This window comes from Tachyglossus aculeatus, chromosome 10, assembly GCF_015852505.1.
Source record: "Tachyglossus aculeatus isolate mTacAcu1 chromosome 10, mTacAcu1.pri, whole genome shotgun sequence".
In the NCBI taxonomy this organism is placed as follows: domain Eukaryota; kingdom Metazoa; phylum Chordata; class Mammalia; order Monotremata; family Tachyglossidae; genus Tachyglossus; species Tachyglossus aculeatus.
The window spans coordinates 60,147,176-60,164,571 of record NC_052075.1 but is presented as its reverse complement, the minus strand read 5'-3'; the positions used below and the strand labels follow the sequence as shown (position 1 = coordinate 60,164,571).

The 17,396-nt window shown below is 54.9% G+C and overlaps 2 protein-coding genes across 2 annotated transcripts; one reads left to right on the top strand and one right to left on the bottom strand.

Annotated features, from left to right (window-relative positions):
- Window positions 1–3,448: 3,448 nt before the first annotated feature.
- Window positions 3,449–9,267, bottom strand: EEF1AKMT3 (EEF1A lysine methyltransferase 3). The gene is made up of 3 exons (XM_038752849.1): window positions 9,039–9,267; window positions 4,410–4,521; window positions 3,449–4,072 (listed from the first exon to the last, which is right to left on the bottom strand). Exons 1-3 carry the CDS (start codon window positions 9,201–9,203, stop codon window positions 3,678–3,680), a joined length of 672 nt encoding a protein of 223 aa, XP_038608777.1. The 5' UTR covers window positions 9,204–9,267; the 3' UTR covers window positions 3,449–3,677.
- A 270-nt stretch (window positions 9,268–9,537) lies between these two features.
- Window positions 9,538–16,342, top strand: METTL1 (methyltransferase like 1). The gene is made up of 6 exons (XM_038752879.1): window positions 9,538–9,685; window positions 14,100–14,239; window positions 14,813–14,997; window positions 15,205–15,318; window positions 15,488–15,589; window positions 15,688–16,342. Exons 1-6 carry the CDS (start codon window positions 9,603–9,605, stop codon window positions 15,811–15,813), a joined length of 750 nt encoding a protein of 249 aa, XP_038608807.1. The 5' UTR covers window positions 9,538–9,602; the 3' UTR covers window positions 15,814–16,342.
- The last annotated feature ends 1,054 nt before the right edge of the window (window positions 16,343–17,396 follow it).

The window sequence follows — 17,396 nt, the reverse complement described above, 5'->3', positions numbered from 1 at the left end:
GTACTAAACTCTGAGATAGATACAAGATAATCATATTGGAGACAGTCCCTGTCCCACATAAGGTTCAGTTTTAATCCCCATTTTACAGATGAGATAACTGAGGCATAGAGAAGTTATAATAATAATAATAATTTTGGTATGTTATGCATTTACAACGTGCTAAGCACTGCGGTGGATACAAGCAAATCAGGTTGGACACAGTCCCTGTCCCATATGGGGCTCACAGGCTATTTTACATTTTACAGATTTTACAGATGAGGTAACTGAAGACCAGAGAAGTGAAGTGACTTGCCCAAGATCACACAGAAGACAAGTGGTGGGGCTGGGATTGAAAGCCAGGTCCTTCTGATTTCTAAGCCTGGGCTCTATCCACTAGGCCACACTGCTTCTCAGGCTTTGAAAGAAGGCTGGAGACCTCCTCTTGAGAAGCATCTGGAAAGAGGAGAGAGGGGATAATAGTAATAATAATAATGGCATTTATTAAGCGCTTACTATTTGCAAAGCACTGTTCTAAGCACTGAGGAGGTTACAAGGTGATCAGGTTGTCCCACGGGGGGCTCACAGTCTTAATCCCCATTTTCCAGATGAGGTAACTGAGGCACAGAGAAGTTAAGTGACTTGCCCAAAGTCACACAGCTGACAATTGGCAGAGCCGGGATTTGAACCCTCACCTCTGACTCCAAAGCCCGTGCTCTTTTCCACTGAGCCACGCTGCTTCTCAGCGTAGATGTAGGTTAAGCAGGTTGGACAGTCCCACGGGGGACTCACAGTCTTTATCCCCATTTTACAGATGAGGTCACTGAGGCCCAGAAGGGACTGGCCCACGGTCACACGGCAGACATGCGGCAGAACCGGGATTAGAACCCAGATCCTTGCTCCACACTGCTTCTCAATGACCTGCTCAGGAAGGACTCGGGAAGAATGGGCATTTTCCCAGCTCTCCCAAGTACGCCCAACACAGACCCACATTGACCTCCGGAAGTTCTTAAATAATAATAATAATGATGGTATTTGTTAAGCGCTTACAATGCACCATGCACTGTTCTAAGCGCTGGGGGGATACAACGTGATCAGGTTGTCCCACGTGGGGCTCAAAGTCTTAATTCCCATTTTACAGATGAGGGAACTGAGGCCCAGAGAAGTGAAGTGACTTGGGACAACCTGATCACCTTGTGTCCTCCCTAGCGCTTAGAACAGCGCTTTGCACATAATAAGTGCTTAACAAATGCCATCATTATTATTTTCCTCCTCCCTCAGGGCAGGGCTCCGTGGGATGAGCGCTTGAGCAGAGGAAGCGACTGTGGGGGCTTCCCAGGCCTGCGGGTTAGAGAAGGGAGGACGGGGGCGAACCAGACCTCCATGTTTGAGCTGGGAGGGGCCAGGTCGGAGGGACGGGAGTCGAGTTCAGCGTGGAGCGCAGAGTGGAGACTGTGGACGTGTGTGTCGAGAGATGGGACGTTGGGGAGGTCGCCCTAAGGGAGTCTGGTGGCCTGGCGTAAATGGCGGATCTCTGTGAGTTTTTCAGGAAGGAGTTGTGTCACAGAGAAGGCAGGTGAGGAGGCTGTGGTCAGACAAGGGTCTGTGGTCATACAGGGTTGACGGGTTAAAGACTGTCCGCTGACCAGAGATGATGATGGGGAGGAGCTCCGGTGCGTGCCCACGCTGGTGAGGGGATGAGGTATGATGTGGCAGGGAGTCAGCAGGGCTGGGGAGTTAGGGGAAGCGGGAGGCTGGCACACCTTCAGAAACATCCAGGTGGAAGCTGAGGTCAGGGATGGAGGAGAGAAAGGAGGCAAGAAAGGCAACAAAACAGTCCTGACCATTGGAGGTGGGGCCTAGGGGACAGTGGAGAACAGACAGTATTTTGCCAGCAGATTGAGCGAGGCGAGCTGAAGGGGAGCAGGGGTTCTAGGATGACGCTGAAGCTGCAAGCTTCTGAGACAGGGAGGGTGGGCGGTGGCACTGACTCAAGCAAGAAAGCTAAAGGGGAGGAGGAAATTCTGGAGGAAAATAGAGAATCGTCCATTCTTCGGCCTGTTGAGTTTGAGATTTTGGTAGAATTATCGGGATGGATACGTCCTGAAAGCAAGAGGAGATGCACAATGGATGGATGGATGATGATGGTCTACATGCTTTGTTTTGTTGTCTGTCTCCCCCTTCTAGACTGTGAGCCCGTTGTTGGGTAGGGACTGTCTCTATATGTTGCCGACTTGTACTTCCCAAGCGTTTAGTACAGTGCTCTGCACACAGTAAGCGCTCAATAAATATGATTGAATGAATAAATGGTACTTGTTAAGCACAATGTGCTAAGCACTGTTCTAAGCACTGAAGTTGGACCCAGTTCCTGTCCCAGTGGGGCTTCCAGTTTAAGAGACTGCCAGTCAGATGAGAAAGTAGGGCCAGAGATTAAGGAATTGCCCGCATGGCAATCCGACCTGATTACCTTGGATCTTTTAGACTGTGAGCCCACTGTTGGGTAGGGACTGTCTCTATATGTTGCCAACTTGTACTTCCCAAGCGCTTAGTACAGTGCTCTGCACACAGTAAGCACTCAATAAATACGATTGATTGATTGATTGGATCTCCCCCCAAGAGAATGCTCAACACATACTAAGAGCTTAACAAATACCACGATAACAATAATAATGGAGTTGGCAGCTGAAACCAAGCGGGCAAGCAGATGAGCTCCCCTCCTGGGGATACAGGGAGGGAAGCAGGGGACCCGGCGGAGCCTTGGGAGACTCCTAGAGCCAAGGGAAGAGACGGCCGGGTAGGGGGGGTCGTGAGGAAGAGAGGAGCCTGCGAACAAAACTGAGGAGCAGTTAGGCAGTGGAACCACAGCCACTTTCCAGATGATACCTGCTTGCTGACTGAACATGACCAGTGGGAGCCGAAGTTCGACCTGTTCCTGGGGGCCTGGGTGCTGCCAAGACAAAGTCTAATCATCATCATCATCATCATCAATCGTATTTATTGAGCGCTTACTGTGTGCAGAGCACTGTACTAAGCGCTTGGGAAGTACAAGTTGGCAACATATAGAGACAGTCCCTACCCAACAGTGGGCTCACAGTCTAAAAGGGGGAGACAGAGAACAAAACCAAACATACTAACAAAATAGAATAAATAGAATAGATAGGCACAAGTAAAATAAATAAATAAATAAATAGAGTAACAAATATGTACAAACATATATACATATATACAGGTGCAGTGGGGAAGGGAAGGAGGTAAGATGTGGGGGGATGGAGAGGGGGACGAGGGGGAGAGGAAGGAAGGGGCTCAGTCTGGGAAGGCCTCCTGGAGGAGGTGGAGTAGGTCTAATCAGTCTCCGGTCATCCTGCTGACCAGCCCCATGGGCCACCTTTCCCTACCCTCCCCCGCCAAACCGCCGCCGCCTTTCCACTTCCACGGCCGGGCCATGGACCCACACAGCAAGGAAGAAACACCCTGAGGTTCCAGGAGGCTTTTAATGCCCAACGCGTCCGAAGGGGCCCGGTGACGGCCTACCGGCCGGGCCTCCTCTCCCGGGACCACTCGACCACCGTTCGGCTGTGCTCCTGGCCTGCCTCCCCCACGGGAGGGCAGAAACCGGAGAGCCATTGCGGTGGGCAAGATTCCGGGGCGGGGACGCCCCTGCCCGGCCCTTGCTGGGGACACAGGGGTCGGGTATGACCCATTCAGGCCGGGGGTCCGGCCCCCCTGGGCGTGGCCCTGTAGATGTGGATGTTCTGCTCCTGGTCGCATTGCACCAGCTCCACGTGGAAGGCACGGGGCAGCAGGCAGTGGAAAAAGCGTCCCGTGCCGTGCTCCTCGCGCATCTTGGCGGCCAGGAGTACGGTGCCGCGGGGCCCACACAGGTGTTGCAGAGTGGCCAGCAGCTGCGGGAACTCGGGCTCCAGGTAGACGATGTCTGCGCCAAGCACCAGGTCGAAGTCGTCCGGGAACAGCTCCTGGTCCTGCCCCCAGCGCAGGGCCCGGACCCGCGCCCGGCCGGCGGGCGGCACGTTGGCTCGCACGTTGCACTGGATCTGCTCCAGGGCCAGGGGCAGGTCGGTGATGGTCACGTCACCCCCTGGGGGAGGACACAGAGGGGCCAGATGGAAGAGGGTCAGGGTCCATCCCGGGTCTGATCTCTGGAGGCACCCCTAGTTGGAGTCCTGGGCTGGGAGGGTCAGAGAGGGGAGAGAGACCTGGTCCCTGGCCTCAAGAGGCTGCCAGTCTTATGGGGGAGACAGACACACACCCCCACACCCCCACACACACTGTGCTCAGTACTGGGAGAGGAACAGAGGGAAGAGATACGGTCCCTGCCCCCGGGGATCTGACTGGGGAGACAGTCGATGGTACCTGACAGGATATACCCACCCCTCTCCCCGCCCCACTGGCCCCCGGCAGCCCCCCGGACCCACCCAGTAATGCAGCCAAGATGCCCACGACACCGGTCCCGGCCCCCAGTTCAATCACCCTCTTTCCGCCAAAGTCCAACTGCTGCTGCTCAAAGTAGCCACACAAGCTGAGGGCCTGGGAGGGACAGAAGGTGTGAGATGGAGTGAGCTGGGCAAAGGGGGCAGCGAACGGTGTCGGTTGACTCCGAGGGCAGAAAGCCCGCCAGCAGCCCCGCGGTGCCCGCCCCCGGCCGGCCCGTCCAGCCCAGGGCCCCATCTGCCTCCAACAGGAGCCCCAGGAGGCTGGAACGGTGCTATTGATGGTCCCTGGATCCAAACCCGCACCCACTAGAAACCGGGAGAGGAATCTCCAGGCCCCACAGGGCAGGCTGAGAAAACACAGGTACCAGGTTCACCCCTGGCACCTGAAACATGCCAGTGGGCAAACTAGCCCGACGTTCCCGACGGGTCCGGGGGAGGGGAAGGGCTGCCGCCCTCTCTGCTCCCCTGGCATTTTCCTGCTCCTGAGGGGGTGACTTTGGGTACGGCCTTTGGGAACAAGCTAGAAATCTGATCTGGCCCCCATACAGGGCTCTCAAGAGTCAAGAAAGTAGGGGATAGGTTGGCCGCCCCTGTGGGGGACGGGCATGAGTGTGTGTGCGCATATCTGCAGGCATGCGTATGCATGCGGGAGCGCGGGTGGGAGGACAGGAAGCAATGGGAGAATGCTATTTACCTTTTCCTTTATCTACGAGGGAAAAGCAAGACTGTTGCTGAGTTCCACCCTGGGCAGTTAAGACCCCAGACTGGACTCAAATTCCCCAAAATCCCCATTTCCCCATGGGAGCCCCTCTGGAGGGCAGCCCGAAGTCAGGGCTGACAGCCACCAGGAACCAGGAACCCGGCGATGTCATTCATCAATAAATACGATTGATTGATTCTCTGTGCTCCAGTTCCCTCATCTGTAAAATGGGGATTAAGACTGTGAGCCCTCTGTGGGACAACCTGTTCACCTTGTAACCTCCCCAGCGCTTAGAACAGTGCTTTAGTAAGTGCTTAATAAATCAATCAATCAATCAATCAATCGTATTTATTGAGCGCTTACTATGTGCAGAGCACTGTACTAAGCGCTTGGGAAGTACAAATTGGCATCACATAGAGACAGTCCCTACCCAACAGTGGGCTCACAGTCTAAATGCCACCATTATTATTATTATTATTATTACTGTGTGCAGAGCACAGTAGCAGTGTGGCTCAGAGGACAGAGCACGGGCTTTGGAGTCAGAGGTCACGGGTTCGAATCCCGGCTCCGCCAATTGTCAGCTGTGTGACTTTGGGCAAGTCACTTCACTTCTCTGTGCCCCAGTTCCCTCATCTGTAAAATGGGGACTAAGACTGTGAGCCCCCCGTGGGACAACCTGATCACCTTGTAACCTCCCCAGCGCTTAGAACAGTCCTTTGCACATAGTAAGCGCTTAATGCCATTATTATTGTTATTATTATTATTATCACCTCTGGAAGCTGAGACAGCCAGCTCCTCTCGGGTCTCTGGCCCCAGAAGACAACCCAAGATGGTCCGTCTCCAGCGGTGAAGATACAGAGCGTGGAAGGCTCTAAGTCTAAGTTTGTAGTCTCTAAGGGCCTAACAGGACGCAACAGGGTGCAAACGCAGGGGATCCTCGGGGCCTGGCCTGCAGAAGAGGGACCCAGGATCACCTCCGGTGGACTGGTCTCCACGGGGCTCATGATGTATGACACGATGTCGTCTACACACCTGACACTGTCTGTGTGTGGATAAAAGCGGGAGGGCGTGTGCTTGGGCTGGCTACTGTCTGGAGCGGGGGCAGCCACTCATGGCTGAAGAGAGGGTTACCAGGACAGAGGGGCTTGACTGTAAGGCTCTGGAGAGCAAGGATCATTTCCATTAACTCTACTATCCCCTTCAATGCTAATAATAATAATGATGGCATTTATTAAGTGCTTACTATGTGCAAAGCACTGTTCTAAGCACTGGGGAGGTTACAAGGTGATCAGGTTGTCCCACGTGGGGCTCACAGTCTCAATCCCCACTTTACAGATGAGGGAACTGAGGCCCAGAGAAGTTAAGTGACTTGCCCAAAGTCACACAGCTGACAATTGGCGGAGCCGGGGTTTGAACCCATGACCTCTGAGTCCAAAGCCCGTGCTCTTCTCCACTGAGCCACGCTGCTTCTAAAACCCTTCAAGGGGTTTCGTATTGTGCTTGCTATTGAATAAACGCTCAGTGAGTATGACTGATTACTGGATGGGCTGGCAGAGGAGCTAGCATTTCTCATCATCATCATCATCAATCGTATTTATTGAGCGCTTACTGTGTGCAGAGCACTGTGATCTACAAAAACGGAGAAAAAAAGGGAGCACTGTACTAAGCGCTTGGGAAGTCCAAGTTGGCAACATATAGAGACAGTCGTACCCAACAGTGGGCTCACAGTCTAAAAGGGGGAGATAGAGAACAAAACCAAACATACTAACAAAATAAAATAAATAGAATAGATATGTACAAGTAAAATAAATAAATAAAGTAATAAATATGTACAAACATATATACAGGTGCTGTGGGGAAGGGAAGGAGGTAAGATGGGGGGATGGAGAGGGGGACGAGGGGGAGAGGAAGGAAGGGGCTCAATCTGGGAAGGCCCCCTGGAGGAGGTGAGCTCTCGGTAGGGCCTTGAAGGAAGGAAGAGAGCTAGTTTGGCGGATGGGCAGAGGGAGGGCATTCCAGGCCAGGGGGATTTCTCTAAATCACCGGGCCCACTGGGCAGCAGAAAAACCTTACTGAACCCCAGCTGAGACAACTGCCTATCAAATTGGAGGGCTGGAGATTCCCCACTGGCCGGGAACTTCTTCAGCCTTCCTGGACGCCCACCCTCAAGGGGAGGAATGGAGCAAACAACATCCTGGACTTTTCCCCCAGCGACCCAGCCCGGACCGCCCGGAACCCGATCCTCCCCCGTGACCCGGCACGGACCGCCCAGCACCCCTGATCCTCCCCCGTGACCCAACACGGACCACCCAACAATCCCTGATTCCCCTCAGTGACCCAGCGCGGGCCACCCAACAATCCCTGATTCCCCTCAGTGACCCAGCGCGGGCCACCCAACAATCCCTGATTCCCCTCAGTGACCCAGCGCGGGCCACCCAACAATCCCTGATATTCCCCTCAGTGACCCAGCGCGGGCCACCCAACAATCCCTGATTCCCCTCAGTGACCCAGCGCGGGCCACCCTCCACCCCTGATTCTCCCCAAGTGACCCAGCGAGGCCTCCTCCAGGTGGTAACTCGTAATCATCATCAATCGTATTTAACTCGTAAATAAATAAGAAGAAGAAGAAGAAGAAATAACTCGTAATGTGTAGGGAACTTCCCAAGCGCTTAGTATAGGGCTCTGCCCAGAGTAAGCGCTCAACAAATACGATTGAATGAATGCTAATGCTGTTGTAGTGTAGTCTCCCAAACGCTTAGAACAGTGCTCTGCACATAGCAGGCCCTCAATAAATGCCACAGATGGATCGATTCATTGAACCACGAATCAATCAATCAATCAATCATATTTATTGAGCGCTTACTGTGTGCAGAGCACTGTACTAAGCGCTTGGGAAGTACAAGTTGGCAACACATAGACACAGTCCCTACCCAACAGTGGGCTCGCAGTCTAGAAGGGGAAGACAGAGAACAAAACCAAACATACTAACAAAATAAAATAAATAGAATAGATATGTACAAGTAAAATAAATAAATAAGTAAATAGAGTAATAAATATGTACAAACACGAAGCAGAGAAGCAGTGTGGCTCAGTGGAAAGAACCCGGGCTTTGGAGTCAGAGGTCATGGGTTCAAATCCCGGCTCCGCCACTTGTCGGCTGTGTGACTTTGGGCAAGTCACTTCACTTCTCTGGACCTCAGTTCCCTCATCTGTAAAAAGGGGATTAAGACTGTGAGCCCCCTGTGGGACAACCTGATCACCTTGTAACCTCCCCAGCGCTTAGAACGGTGCTTTACACACAGAAAGAGCCCGGGCTTTGGAGTCAGAGGTCATGGGTTCAAATCCCGGCTCCGCCACTTGTCGGCTGTGTGACTTTGGGCAAGTCACTTCACTTCTCTGGACCTCAGTTCCCTCATCTGTAAAAAGGGGATTAAAAGACTGTGAGCCCCCTGTGGGACAACCTGATCACCTTGTAACCTCCCCAGCGCTTAGAACGGTGCTTTACACACAGAAAGAGCCCGGGCTTTGGAGTCAGAGGTCATGGGTTCAAATCCCGGCTCCGCCACTTGTCGGCTGTGTGACTTTGGGCAAGTCACTTCACTTCTCTGGACCTCAGTTCCCTCATCTGTAAAATGGGGATGAAGACTGTGGGCCCCCTGTGGGACAACCTGATTATCTTGTAACCTCCCCAGCGCTTAGAACGGTGCTTTGCACATAGGAAGAGCTTAATAAGTGCCATCCAAAAAAAACCAAAAACCACGTGGCGAGCCACGCTGCTTCCCACACCTTGTAGCCTCCCCAGCGCTTAGAACAGCGCTCTGCACAGAGGAAGCGCTTAATAAGTGCCACCCAAAAAAAAAAAAAAAAACCCCGCGGCCGACGTGCGGCTGCGCGCGTGTCCCGGGCCTCACCGCGTCCCAGACGGGCGCCGCCACCCCGAGGCGCGCCCCGAACCGCTGCGCGATGCTCAGCCGGTGCCCGCAGAACCGGAAACGGGCCTCCTCCGGGAAACTGTCGGCGAACAGCCCGGCCGCCAGGGGGAGCTCCGGCTCCACCGACCCCTCCCGCTCCGCCATCCGGAAGGCGACGTCCGTGGGGGGCGGGGGCGCGCACGCACACACGCGCGCGCGCGCGCTCCGGCAGGAGCCAATGGGAGGGCGGCTTCCGCGGCGCGCGGGCAGCAGCCCCTGAAGCCCAGCGCCCGGCCGGGGGGGGGGCGCGCGGCCGCCCACGCGCGCGCCCGGCGGAGGGGCGGGGCCTGGCCGAGGGAGGCGAGCGCGCCCACTGGAGGGGCGGGGCCTGGCCGACGGAGGCGCGCGCGCGCCCGCCGGAGGGGCGGGGCCTGACCGAGGGAGGCGCGTGCGTGCGCGCCCTCCAGGGTCGGGCGTCACTCGGTTGCGCCGGCGGCTCGGGCTGCACGTGCGGCGGACCGGATCGGACCGGATAGGACCGGATCGGACCGGCCCGGACCGGCCATGGCCGGCGCTCCTCCGCCCCAGAAACGGTTCTACCGTCAGCGGGCGCACTCCAACCCCATGGCGGACCACACCCTGCGCTAGTGAGTCGCCCCGCCCGCCTCCCACCCAGCCTGGCTCAATCAATCAATCAATCAATCGTATTTATTGAGCGCTTACTATGTGCGGAGCACTGGACTGAGCGCTTGGGAAGTACAAATTGGCAACATCTAGAGACGGTCCCTACCCAACAGTGGGCTTACAGTCTAAAAGGGGGAGACGGAGAATAAAACCAAACATACTAACAAAATAAAATATATAGGATAGACAGGTACAAGTCAAATAAATAGAGTAATAAATATGTACAAGCATATATCCATATATACAGGTGCTGTGGGGAAGGGAAGGAGGTAAGATGGGGGATGGAGGGGGGACGAGGGGGAGAGGAATCAATCAGTCGTATTTATTGAACGCTTACTGTGTGCAGAGCACTGGACGAAGCGCTTGGGAAGTCCAAATTGGCAACACATAGAGACGGTCCCTACCCAACGGTGGGCTCACAGTCTAAAAGGGGGAGACAGAGAATAAAACCAAACATACTAACAAAATGAAATAAATAGGATAGATATGTACAAGTGAAATGAATAGAGTAATAAATATGTACAAGCATACATACATATATACAGGTGCTGTGGGGAAGGGAAGGAGGTAAGGTGGGGGGATGGAGAGGGGGACGAGGGGGAGAGGAAGGAAGGGGCTGAGTGTGGGAAGGCCTCCTGGAGGAGGTGAGCTCTCAGCAGGGCCTTGAAGGGAGGAAGAGAGCCAGCTTGGCGGAGGGGCAGAGGGATTGGGGGCATTCCAGGCCCGGGGGAGGACGTGGGCCGGGGGTCGATGGCGGGACAGGCGAGAGCGAGGTACAGTGAGGAGATCAGCGGCGGAGGAGCGGAGGGTGCGGGCTGGGCTGGAGAAGGAGAGAAGGGAGGGGAGGTAGGAGGGGGCGAGGTGATGGACAGCCTTGAAGCCCGGGGTGAGGAGTTTCTGCCTGATGCACAGATTGATTGGTAGCCACTGGAGATTTTTGAGGAGGGGAGTAACATGCCCAGAGCGTTTCTGGACAAAGACAATCCGGGCAGCGGCATGAAGTATGGATTGAAGTGGGGAGAGACACGAGGATGGGAGATCAGAGAGAAGGCTGGTGCAGTAGTCCAGACGGGATAGGATGAGAGCTTGAATTAGCAGGGTAGCGGTTTGGATGGAGAGGAAAGGGCGGATCTTGGCAATGTTGTGAAGCTGAGACCGGCAGGTTTTGGTGACGGCTTGGATGTGAGGGGTGAATGAGAGAGCGGAGTCGAGGATGACACCAAGGTTGCGGGCTTGTGAGACGGGAAGGGTGGAAGTGCCGTCAACAGAGATGGGAAAGTCAGGGAGAGGGCAGGGTTTGGGAGGGAAGACAAGGAGTTCAGTCTTCGACATGTTGAGCTTAACACATGTTAAACTCGACATGTTGAGTCCGAGGTCAGGGGTTCAAATCCCGGCCCCGCCGCTTGGCAGCTGGGTGACTTGGGGCAAGTCCCTTCACTTCTCTGGGCCTCAGTTCCCTCATCTGTAGAATGGGGATTGACTGAGCTCTCCGTGGGACAACCTGATCACTTCGTGAGAAGCAGCGTGGCTCAGTGGAAAGAGCCCGGGCTTTGGAGTCAGAGGTCAGGGGTTCAAATCCCGGCTCCGCTACATGTCTGCTGTGTGACCTTGGGCAAGTCACTTCACTTCTCGGAGCCTCAGTTCCCTCATCTGTAAAATGGGGCTTAAGACTGTGAACCCCACATGGGACAACCTGATCACTTTGTATCCCCCCCCCCAGCACTTAGAACAGTGCTTTGCACATAGTAAGCGCTTAACAAATGCCAACATTATTATTATTCGTAACCTCCCTAGTGCTTAGAACAGTGCTTTGCACATAGTACGTGCTTAATAAATGCCACCACTATTACTAAGCGCTTGGGAAGTACAAGTTGGCAACATATAGAGACGGTCCCTACCCAACAACGGGCTGGTTCTAGCCCCTAAGCCACGCTGCTTCTACGCTGTGGCCGAGCTGCTAAGAATGATCCCTTTCATTCATTCATTCATTCGTATTTATTCAGTCGTATTTATTCATTCATTCAGGCGTATTTATTGAGCGATTACTGTGTGCAGAGCACTGTACTAAGCGCTTGGGAAGTACAAGTTGGTAACATATAGAGACGGACCCTACCCAACAATGGGCTGGTTCTAGCCCCTAAGCCACGCTGCTTCTACACTGTGGCTGAGCTGCTAAGAATGATCCCTTTCATTCATTCATTCAGTCGTATTTTTTGAGCGCTTACTGTGTGCAGAGCACTGTACTAAGCGCTTGGGAAGTACAGTTCGTGATCCCTTCCCACAAAGAGCTGGCCGTCTACAGGGGGAGACAGGCGTTAAGATTAATTACAGCTAGGGGAACTGGTGTAGAGTATAAGGACGTGGACCTAAGTGTTGTTCATTCATTCAGTCGTATTTACTGAGGACTGTGTGCAGAGCACTGTACTAAGCACTTGGGAAGTACAGTTCAGCAACAGAGACGATCCCTGTCCACAACGGGCTTACAGTCTAGAAGGGGGGGATACAGATATCAAAACAAGTAAACGGGCATCAGTAGCATCAATATAAATAAATAGAATTATAGCTATATACACATCAAAACAAGTAAACGGGCATTAATATAAATAAATAGAATTATGGGCATGTGCATATTTGCACAAGTGCTGTGGGGTAGGGAAGGGGGATAGAGCAAAGGGAGCGAGTCGGGGCGAGGGGAGAGGGAGCTGAGAAAAAGGGGGGCTTAATCAATCAATCGTATTTATTGAGCACTTACTGTGTGCAGAGCACTGTACTAAGCGCTTGGGAAGTACAATTTGGCAACATATAGAAACAGTCCCTACCCAACAGTGGGCTCACAGTCTAAAAGCTAGTCTGGGAAGGCGTCTTGGAGGAGGTGAGCCTTCCATAGGGCTTTGAAGGGGGGAAGTGTGACTGTTTGGCGGATTTGAGGAGAGAGGACATTCCGGGCCAGAGGTAGGACATGGGCCAGGGTTCGACAGCGGGACTGGCGAGAACAAGGCACAGTGAGAAGTGGGACAGGGGAGAGAATCAAAGTGCTTAAGGAGAGCACAGCCGACTCCAAAGGGCTGATAGGGGAAATGAGGGCTTAGTCAGGGCAGGCGTCTTGGAGGAGATGTGCTTCGAGGTGGGTTTTAAAGATAGGAGAGTGGTAGGAAGTCTGACTGACAGATATAAAGGGGGAGGGTGTTCCAGGCCAGAAGCAGGACGTGGGCGAGGGGTCAGTGGCGGGATAGATGAGATGGAGGAAAAGCGACTAAGTTAGCATTAGAGGAGCCACTAGGGCCGGAGTAGGAGACCAGCGACTGGCTGATCGGTGGCTGTTTGACCCTGGCCTTCAATGCTTGATTTCTAGGAAATGCCGGCCGAGGATGCTTGGGGAAATGGGAAGGGTGGAGATGGCCCCCGACCCCCAATCTTGCTGAATTGGAGGTGGGAGATCAACTTGGAAAAGAGGTGATCTACTCATCTCTGAGTTTGCCAATCAATGATATTTAGCAAGGGCTTACTGTGGGCAGAGCACTGAACTGTAAAGAATGTTTTGTTTTGTCTTTTGGAAAAAACATTCACTGTGCACCTCCTCAGTCCTCTAGAATCTCCAGTGGTTGCCCATCCATCTTCACAGCAAACAGAAGCTCCTTACCCTAGGCTTTAAAGCACTCGATCAGCCCACCCCTTCCGACTTCACCTCCATGATTTCTTACTACAACCCAGCCTGCTCACTTTGCTCTTCTAATGCCAATCAACTGTCTGTATCTCATGTATCTCGCCGTCAGCCTCTCACCCACGACCTGCCCCTGGCCTGGGACGCCTTCTCCCTTCATATCCAACGGCCCACCACTCTCCCCCTCTTTAAGGTCTAATTAAAATCAGATCCCCTTCAAGAGGCCTTCCCCAACTAAGTCCTCATTTCCCCTATCTCCTCTCCCTTCTGACTCACCCTATCCCCTTAAAGCACTTGATATTCACCCCACCCTCAGCATTTATGTATCAATCTGTAATTCACTTTAATGGCTGTCTCCCAGTGTGGACTGCAAGAGCCCTGAGGGTAGAGAACATGTCTACTAGCTTTATTGTCTTGTACTCTCCCCAGCGCTTAGTACAGTGCTCTGCACATAGTAAGTGCCCAATAAATACTATTGATTGATTGATTTGCAAAGTTCCTCACTCTGTGAACCGACCGCCCCCCGGGATGGGGAGGGGGGACGAGAGACACTTTGACTCAGGGAAACCCTCCTGGCCTGCGGCAGACTCCAAAGCCCCTGTAGGGTCGGCTCCTCCCTCCCTCCCTCCGCTCTGTCCAGTGACTCAGACCTCTGCGGGTTCCCGGCTCCCCCTGGCATACGTTGAATTCCCCTTGGTGATAATGTCCTCCTCCAGCCCAGTGCGCCCTGAGGACATGGACTGGTCTGAGCTGTTCCCCGCTTTCTGCCCTCCACTGACAAAGCAGAAGGAGGAGGGGCGGGCCCCTGCCCGTGTGGAGTTCGCAGACATCGGCTGTGGCTACGGAGGCCTCTTAGGTGAGTCCCGCCACGGCCCCCGCCCCTTCTCCTCTGTCCCCGCCGGCCCTCCTAGACTGGACGGGTTCTGCTGCCTTGGCAGGTTTGGGGAGGTTGCGCTGCCCCGTGGCCTTTCCCCTTCGGACCCGGGCGCGTGGCTCCCTGACGTCAGAGCGGTCCGCTCCGCTCTCCCGGAGCCCCGGCCCCAACCGCACGGACCGTCACCGGGGGCCGGGGGGAGGGGCTGACGGGGCCACCCGGGCTGAGCCGCCTCCGTCTACTCAGAGCCCGGAGCGGTACCTGTCCCGGGCAACTCAGTGAGTGGGTCAGTGAGCAGGTCAGGGCCAGCGGGTCAGGGCGGCCCCCTGCAGCTAGCTAAGCCAGTGAAGCAGAACAGGCCGGCTGGCACACTCGGGCCCCGCTTCCCCCAAATGGACCCTTTCCCCCAGCTCTCTCCAGTGGGTACTCTCCCCTCCACCAGCTCTCTACAAGGCAACTACACCCCACCCATGTCCCTACGGTGGAACTGCCCCCCACCCCAGCTTCTACAGTGGCACTGTCTTCCTCCCCCAACACCTCCTCATGTCTCTACAGTGGAACTGTCCCCCCTGTTCCCATCCACACTGATGCTGGGGCTGGAGATCAGAGTGAAGGTCTCGGACTACGTCCAGGACCGCATCCGGGCCCTGAGGGCAGCCTCCACGGGCGGATACCAGAACATCGCCTGTCTGCGCAGCAATGCTATGAAGCACCTCCCCAACTTCTTCCGAAAAGGACAGGTCGGGGGCGGAGGGGGCACACGAGGTTGGGTGGGAGCGGGACGGGGACGGAGGGAGTCTCACGGGGCCAGCGTGGATACGGGGAGCCGTACAGGGCCGGGAGCAGGGTGGCCGCGGGAAGGAACTGGGAGAGCCACAGAGTGCCAGGGGGTGGAGGCCGTGGGAAGGAGGGGAAGGGGCCTCCTCTCACCAGCCTGTCGCTCCCAGTTGACGAAGATGTTCTTCCTGTTCCCGGACCCTCACTTCAAGCGGACAAAACACAAGTGGCGGATCATCAGCCCCACGCTGCTGGCAGAGTACGCCTACGTGCTGGCCCTCGGGGTGAGGCCCGCCCGGCATCCGTGAGCACGGGGAGACGGAGGGGCCCCTTGGCCGGCGGCCTCAGCACGCGCTGGCCTCGGTCAGCCCAGCCGCTATGGGACCGGAGACTTTCCGGCTCAGGCCAGGCTGACCGGGAACTTGCTTTGTTGGGGGGAATCGTCTCGGACAGGGGCTGGTGTACACGGTCACAGATGTGTCGGACTTGCATTCCTGGATCTGTACTCACTTTGAGGAACACCCGCTGTTTGAGCGTGTACCCCTGGAAATGCTGGTGAGAGGGCGGGGGCTGGAAGGAGGGAAGGGTGAAGGCGGGGAGGGACAGAGAAGGACAGGGGTGACCATTCTGGCGCTCTGCCTCCGATCACCCAGAGTGACGACCCCATCGTGAAGAGGCTCGACACCTCGACAGAGGAGGGGAAGAAAGTCGGGCGCACCGGAGGCCAGACGTTTCCAGCCGTCTTCCGGAGAGTCGGAGAGTCCCCGGCCCAAAACTGACCCTTCACCACCACCACAGCCTGGACACTCACCTCCACCCCCGGGTTCTGGGGTGGACGCGCCATCACTTGTTGGACGCTGACCTTCCGTCCCACGGAACTAGAGCCGAACGCTGACCGCTCCACGGACCTGGCGTCAGCCTCTACCACCTGCCCCAGCCTCCCCACGGGCTAAAGCTGCCTCCTTCTGAGCCTGGACAGAGGCCTCCCCCCCACCGGCAGCTGGGAGACCACCGACTCACGGGGAAGCATTGGGACCCCCAGGATCCTGGGCTTCCAGCAGCTCGTTCCATCCTTGGTGGCCGGCAGCCACGGCACCGTCTGCAGTGGATTAAAACTGTTCCTTCTTCTCCTTTGAGTTTTTCTCCATCCTGCCCCACCTCGCCTGAGCTGACCTCTGATCCTAGTCCAGTAGGCGTGGAAATAGTATATACTGAGCGGCTGCTGCGCACCGTACACTGTGCCAAGCACTAGGGGAAGTGCAGCGGAGAAGCAGCGTGGCTCAGTGGGAAAGAGCCCGGGCTTTGGAGTCAGAGGTCATGGGCTCAAATCCCAGCTCAGCCACTTGTCAGCTGTGTGACTTTGGGCAAGTCACTTCACTTCTCTGGGCCTCAGTTCCCTCATCTGTAAAATGGGGATGAAGACTGTGAGCCCCACGTGGGACAACCTCATGACCTTGTATCCCCCCAGCGCTTAGAACAGTGCTTTGCACATAGTAAGCGCTTAATAAATGCCATCATCATCATCATCAAGAAGACGTGTTCCCTACACACAAGTTTGCTTCCCAAAGATAGGGAGACCAACGTATGACTACAAGATGGAATAAGACTAAATAATTGAATACATGTACATAAATGCCGAGGACAGTACACATTAATTATAATAAATAACGATTGTATTTGTTAAGCGTTTACTATATGCCAGGCACTGTACTAAGCACTAGATTAAATAAATCTATACATGCTACAGGTATTGGGTGCCGGAGGGCCAGGGTGGGCTCTGATACAGGGTTTTGGGATTAATTGGAGAAGGCTAGTTGGAAATGGGTTTTCAGGAGGCTCTGAAGAAAGGGTCTATTGGGTTTTAGGAAAGTGGGAGTCCTCCAGGCCAGGGGAATAAGCTTGAGTAAAAGGGACATGTGAGGGAGTGAGGGAGACTTACGAGAGGGAAGAGGGGATGAAGGAGGAGAGAGCAAAAGCTGCTGGAGAACGTCGACCAGAGCCGCAGTTTGGAAGTTTCTAAGGCAGCGTGGCTTAGTGGAAAGAGCACGGGCTTGGGAGTTAGAGGTTGTGGGTTCTAATCCAGACTCTGCCACTTAGCTGTGTGACTCTGGGCAAGTCACTTAACTTCTCTGTGCCTCAGTCAGTTACCTCATCTGTAAAATGGGGATTCAGACTGTGAGCCCCACATGGGACCACCTGATTAGCCCGGTGCTTAGAACAGTGCTTGGCACATAGTAAGCGCTTAATAAATGCCATCATTACCATTACTCGCTGCCCAAGGAGCCCCTGGAGGGTCTTAGGGGTGGGTGAGGACCGAGCCCAGAGGTGCCAGCGCGTGAGAGTTAGCCAGTTTGTCTACTCC

Coding starts and splice junctions, on each gene's coding strand:
- EEF1AKMT3 (XM_038752849.1), bottom strand. CDS start 9,203: ATGGCGGAGCGGGAGGGGTCGGTGGAGCCGGAGCTCCCCCTGGCGGCC. Junction 4,522..9,038: donor CGGCGCCCGTCTGGGACGCG/GTGAGGCCCGGG, acceptor TGTCCCTCCCAG/GCCCTCAGCTTGTGTGGCTA. Junction 4,073..4,409: donor CATCTTGGCTGCATTACTGG/GTGGGTCCGGGG, acceptor GTCCTCCCCCAG/GGGGTGACGTGACCATCACC.
- METTL1 (XM_038752879.1), top strand. CDS start 9,603: ATGGCCGGCGCTCCTCCGCCCCAGAAACGGTTCTACCGTCAGCGGGCG. Junction 14,240..14,812: donor TGGCTACGGAGGCCTCTTAG/GTGAGTCCCGCC, acceptor ATGTCTCTACAG/TGGAACTGTCCCCCCTGTTC. Junction 15,319..15,487: donor CCTACGTGCTGGCCCTCGGG/GTGAGGCCCGCC, acceptor CGTCTCGGACAG/GGGCTGGTGTACACGGTCAC.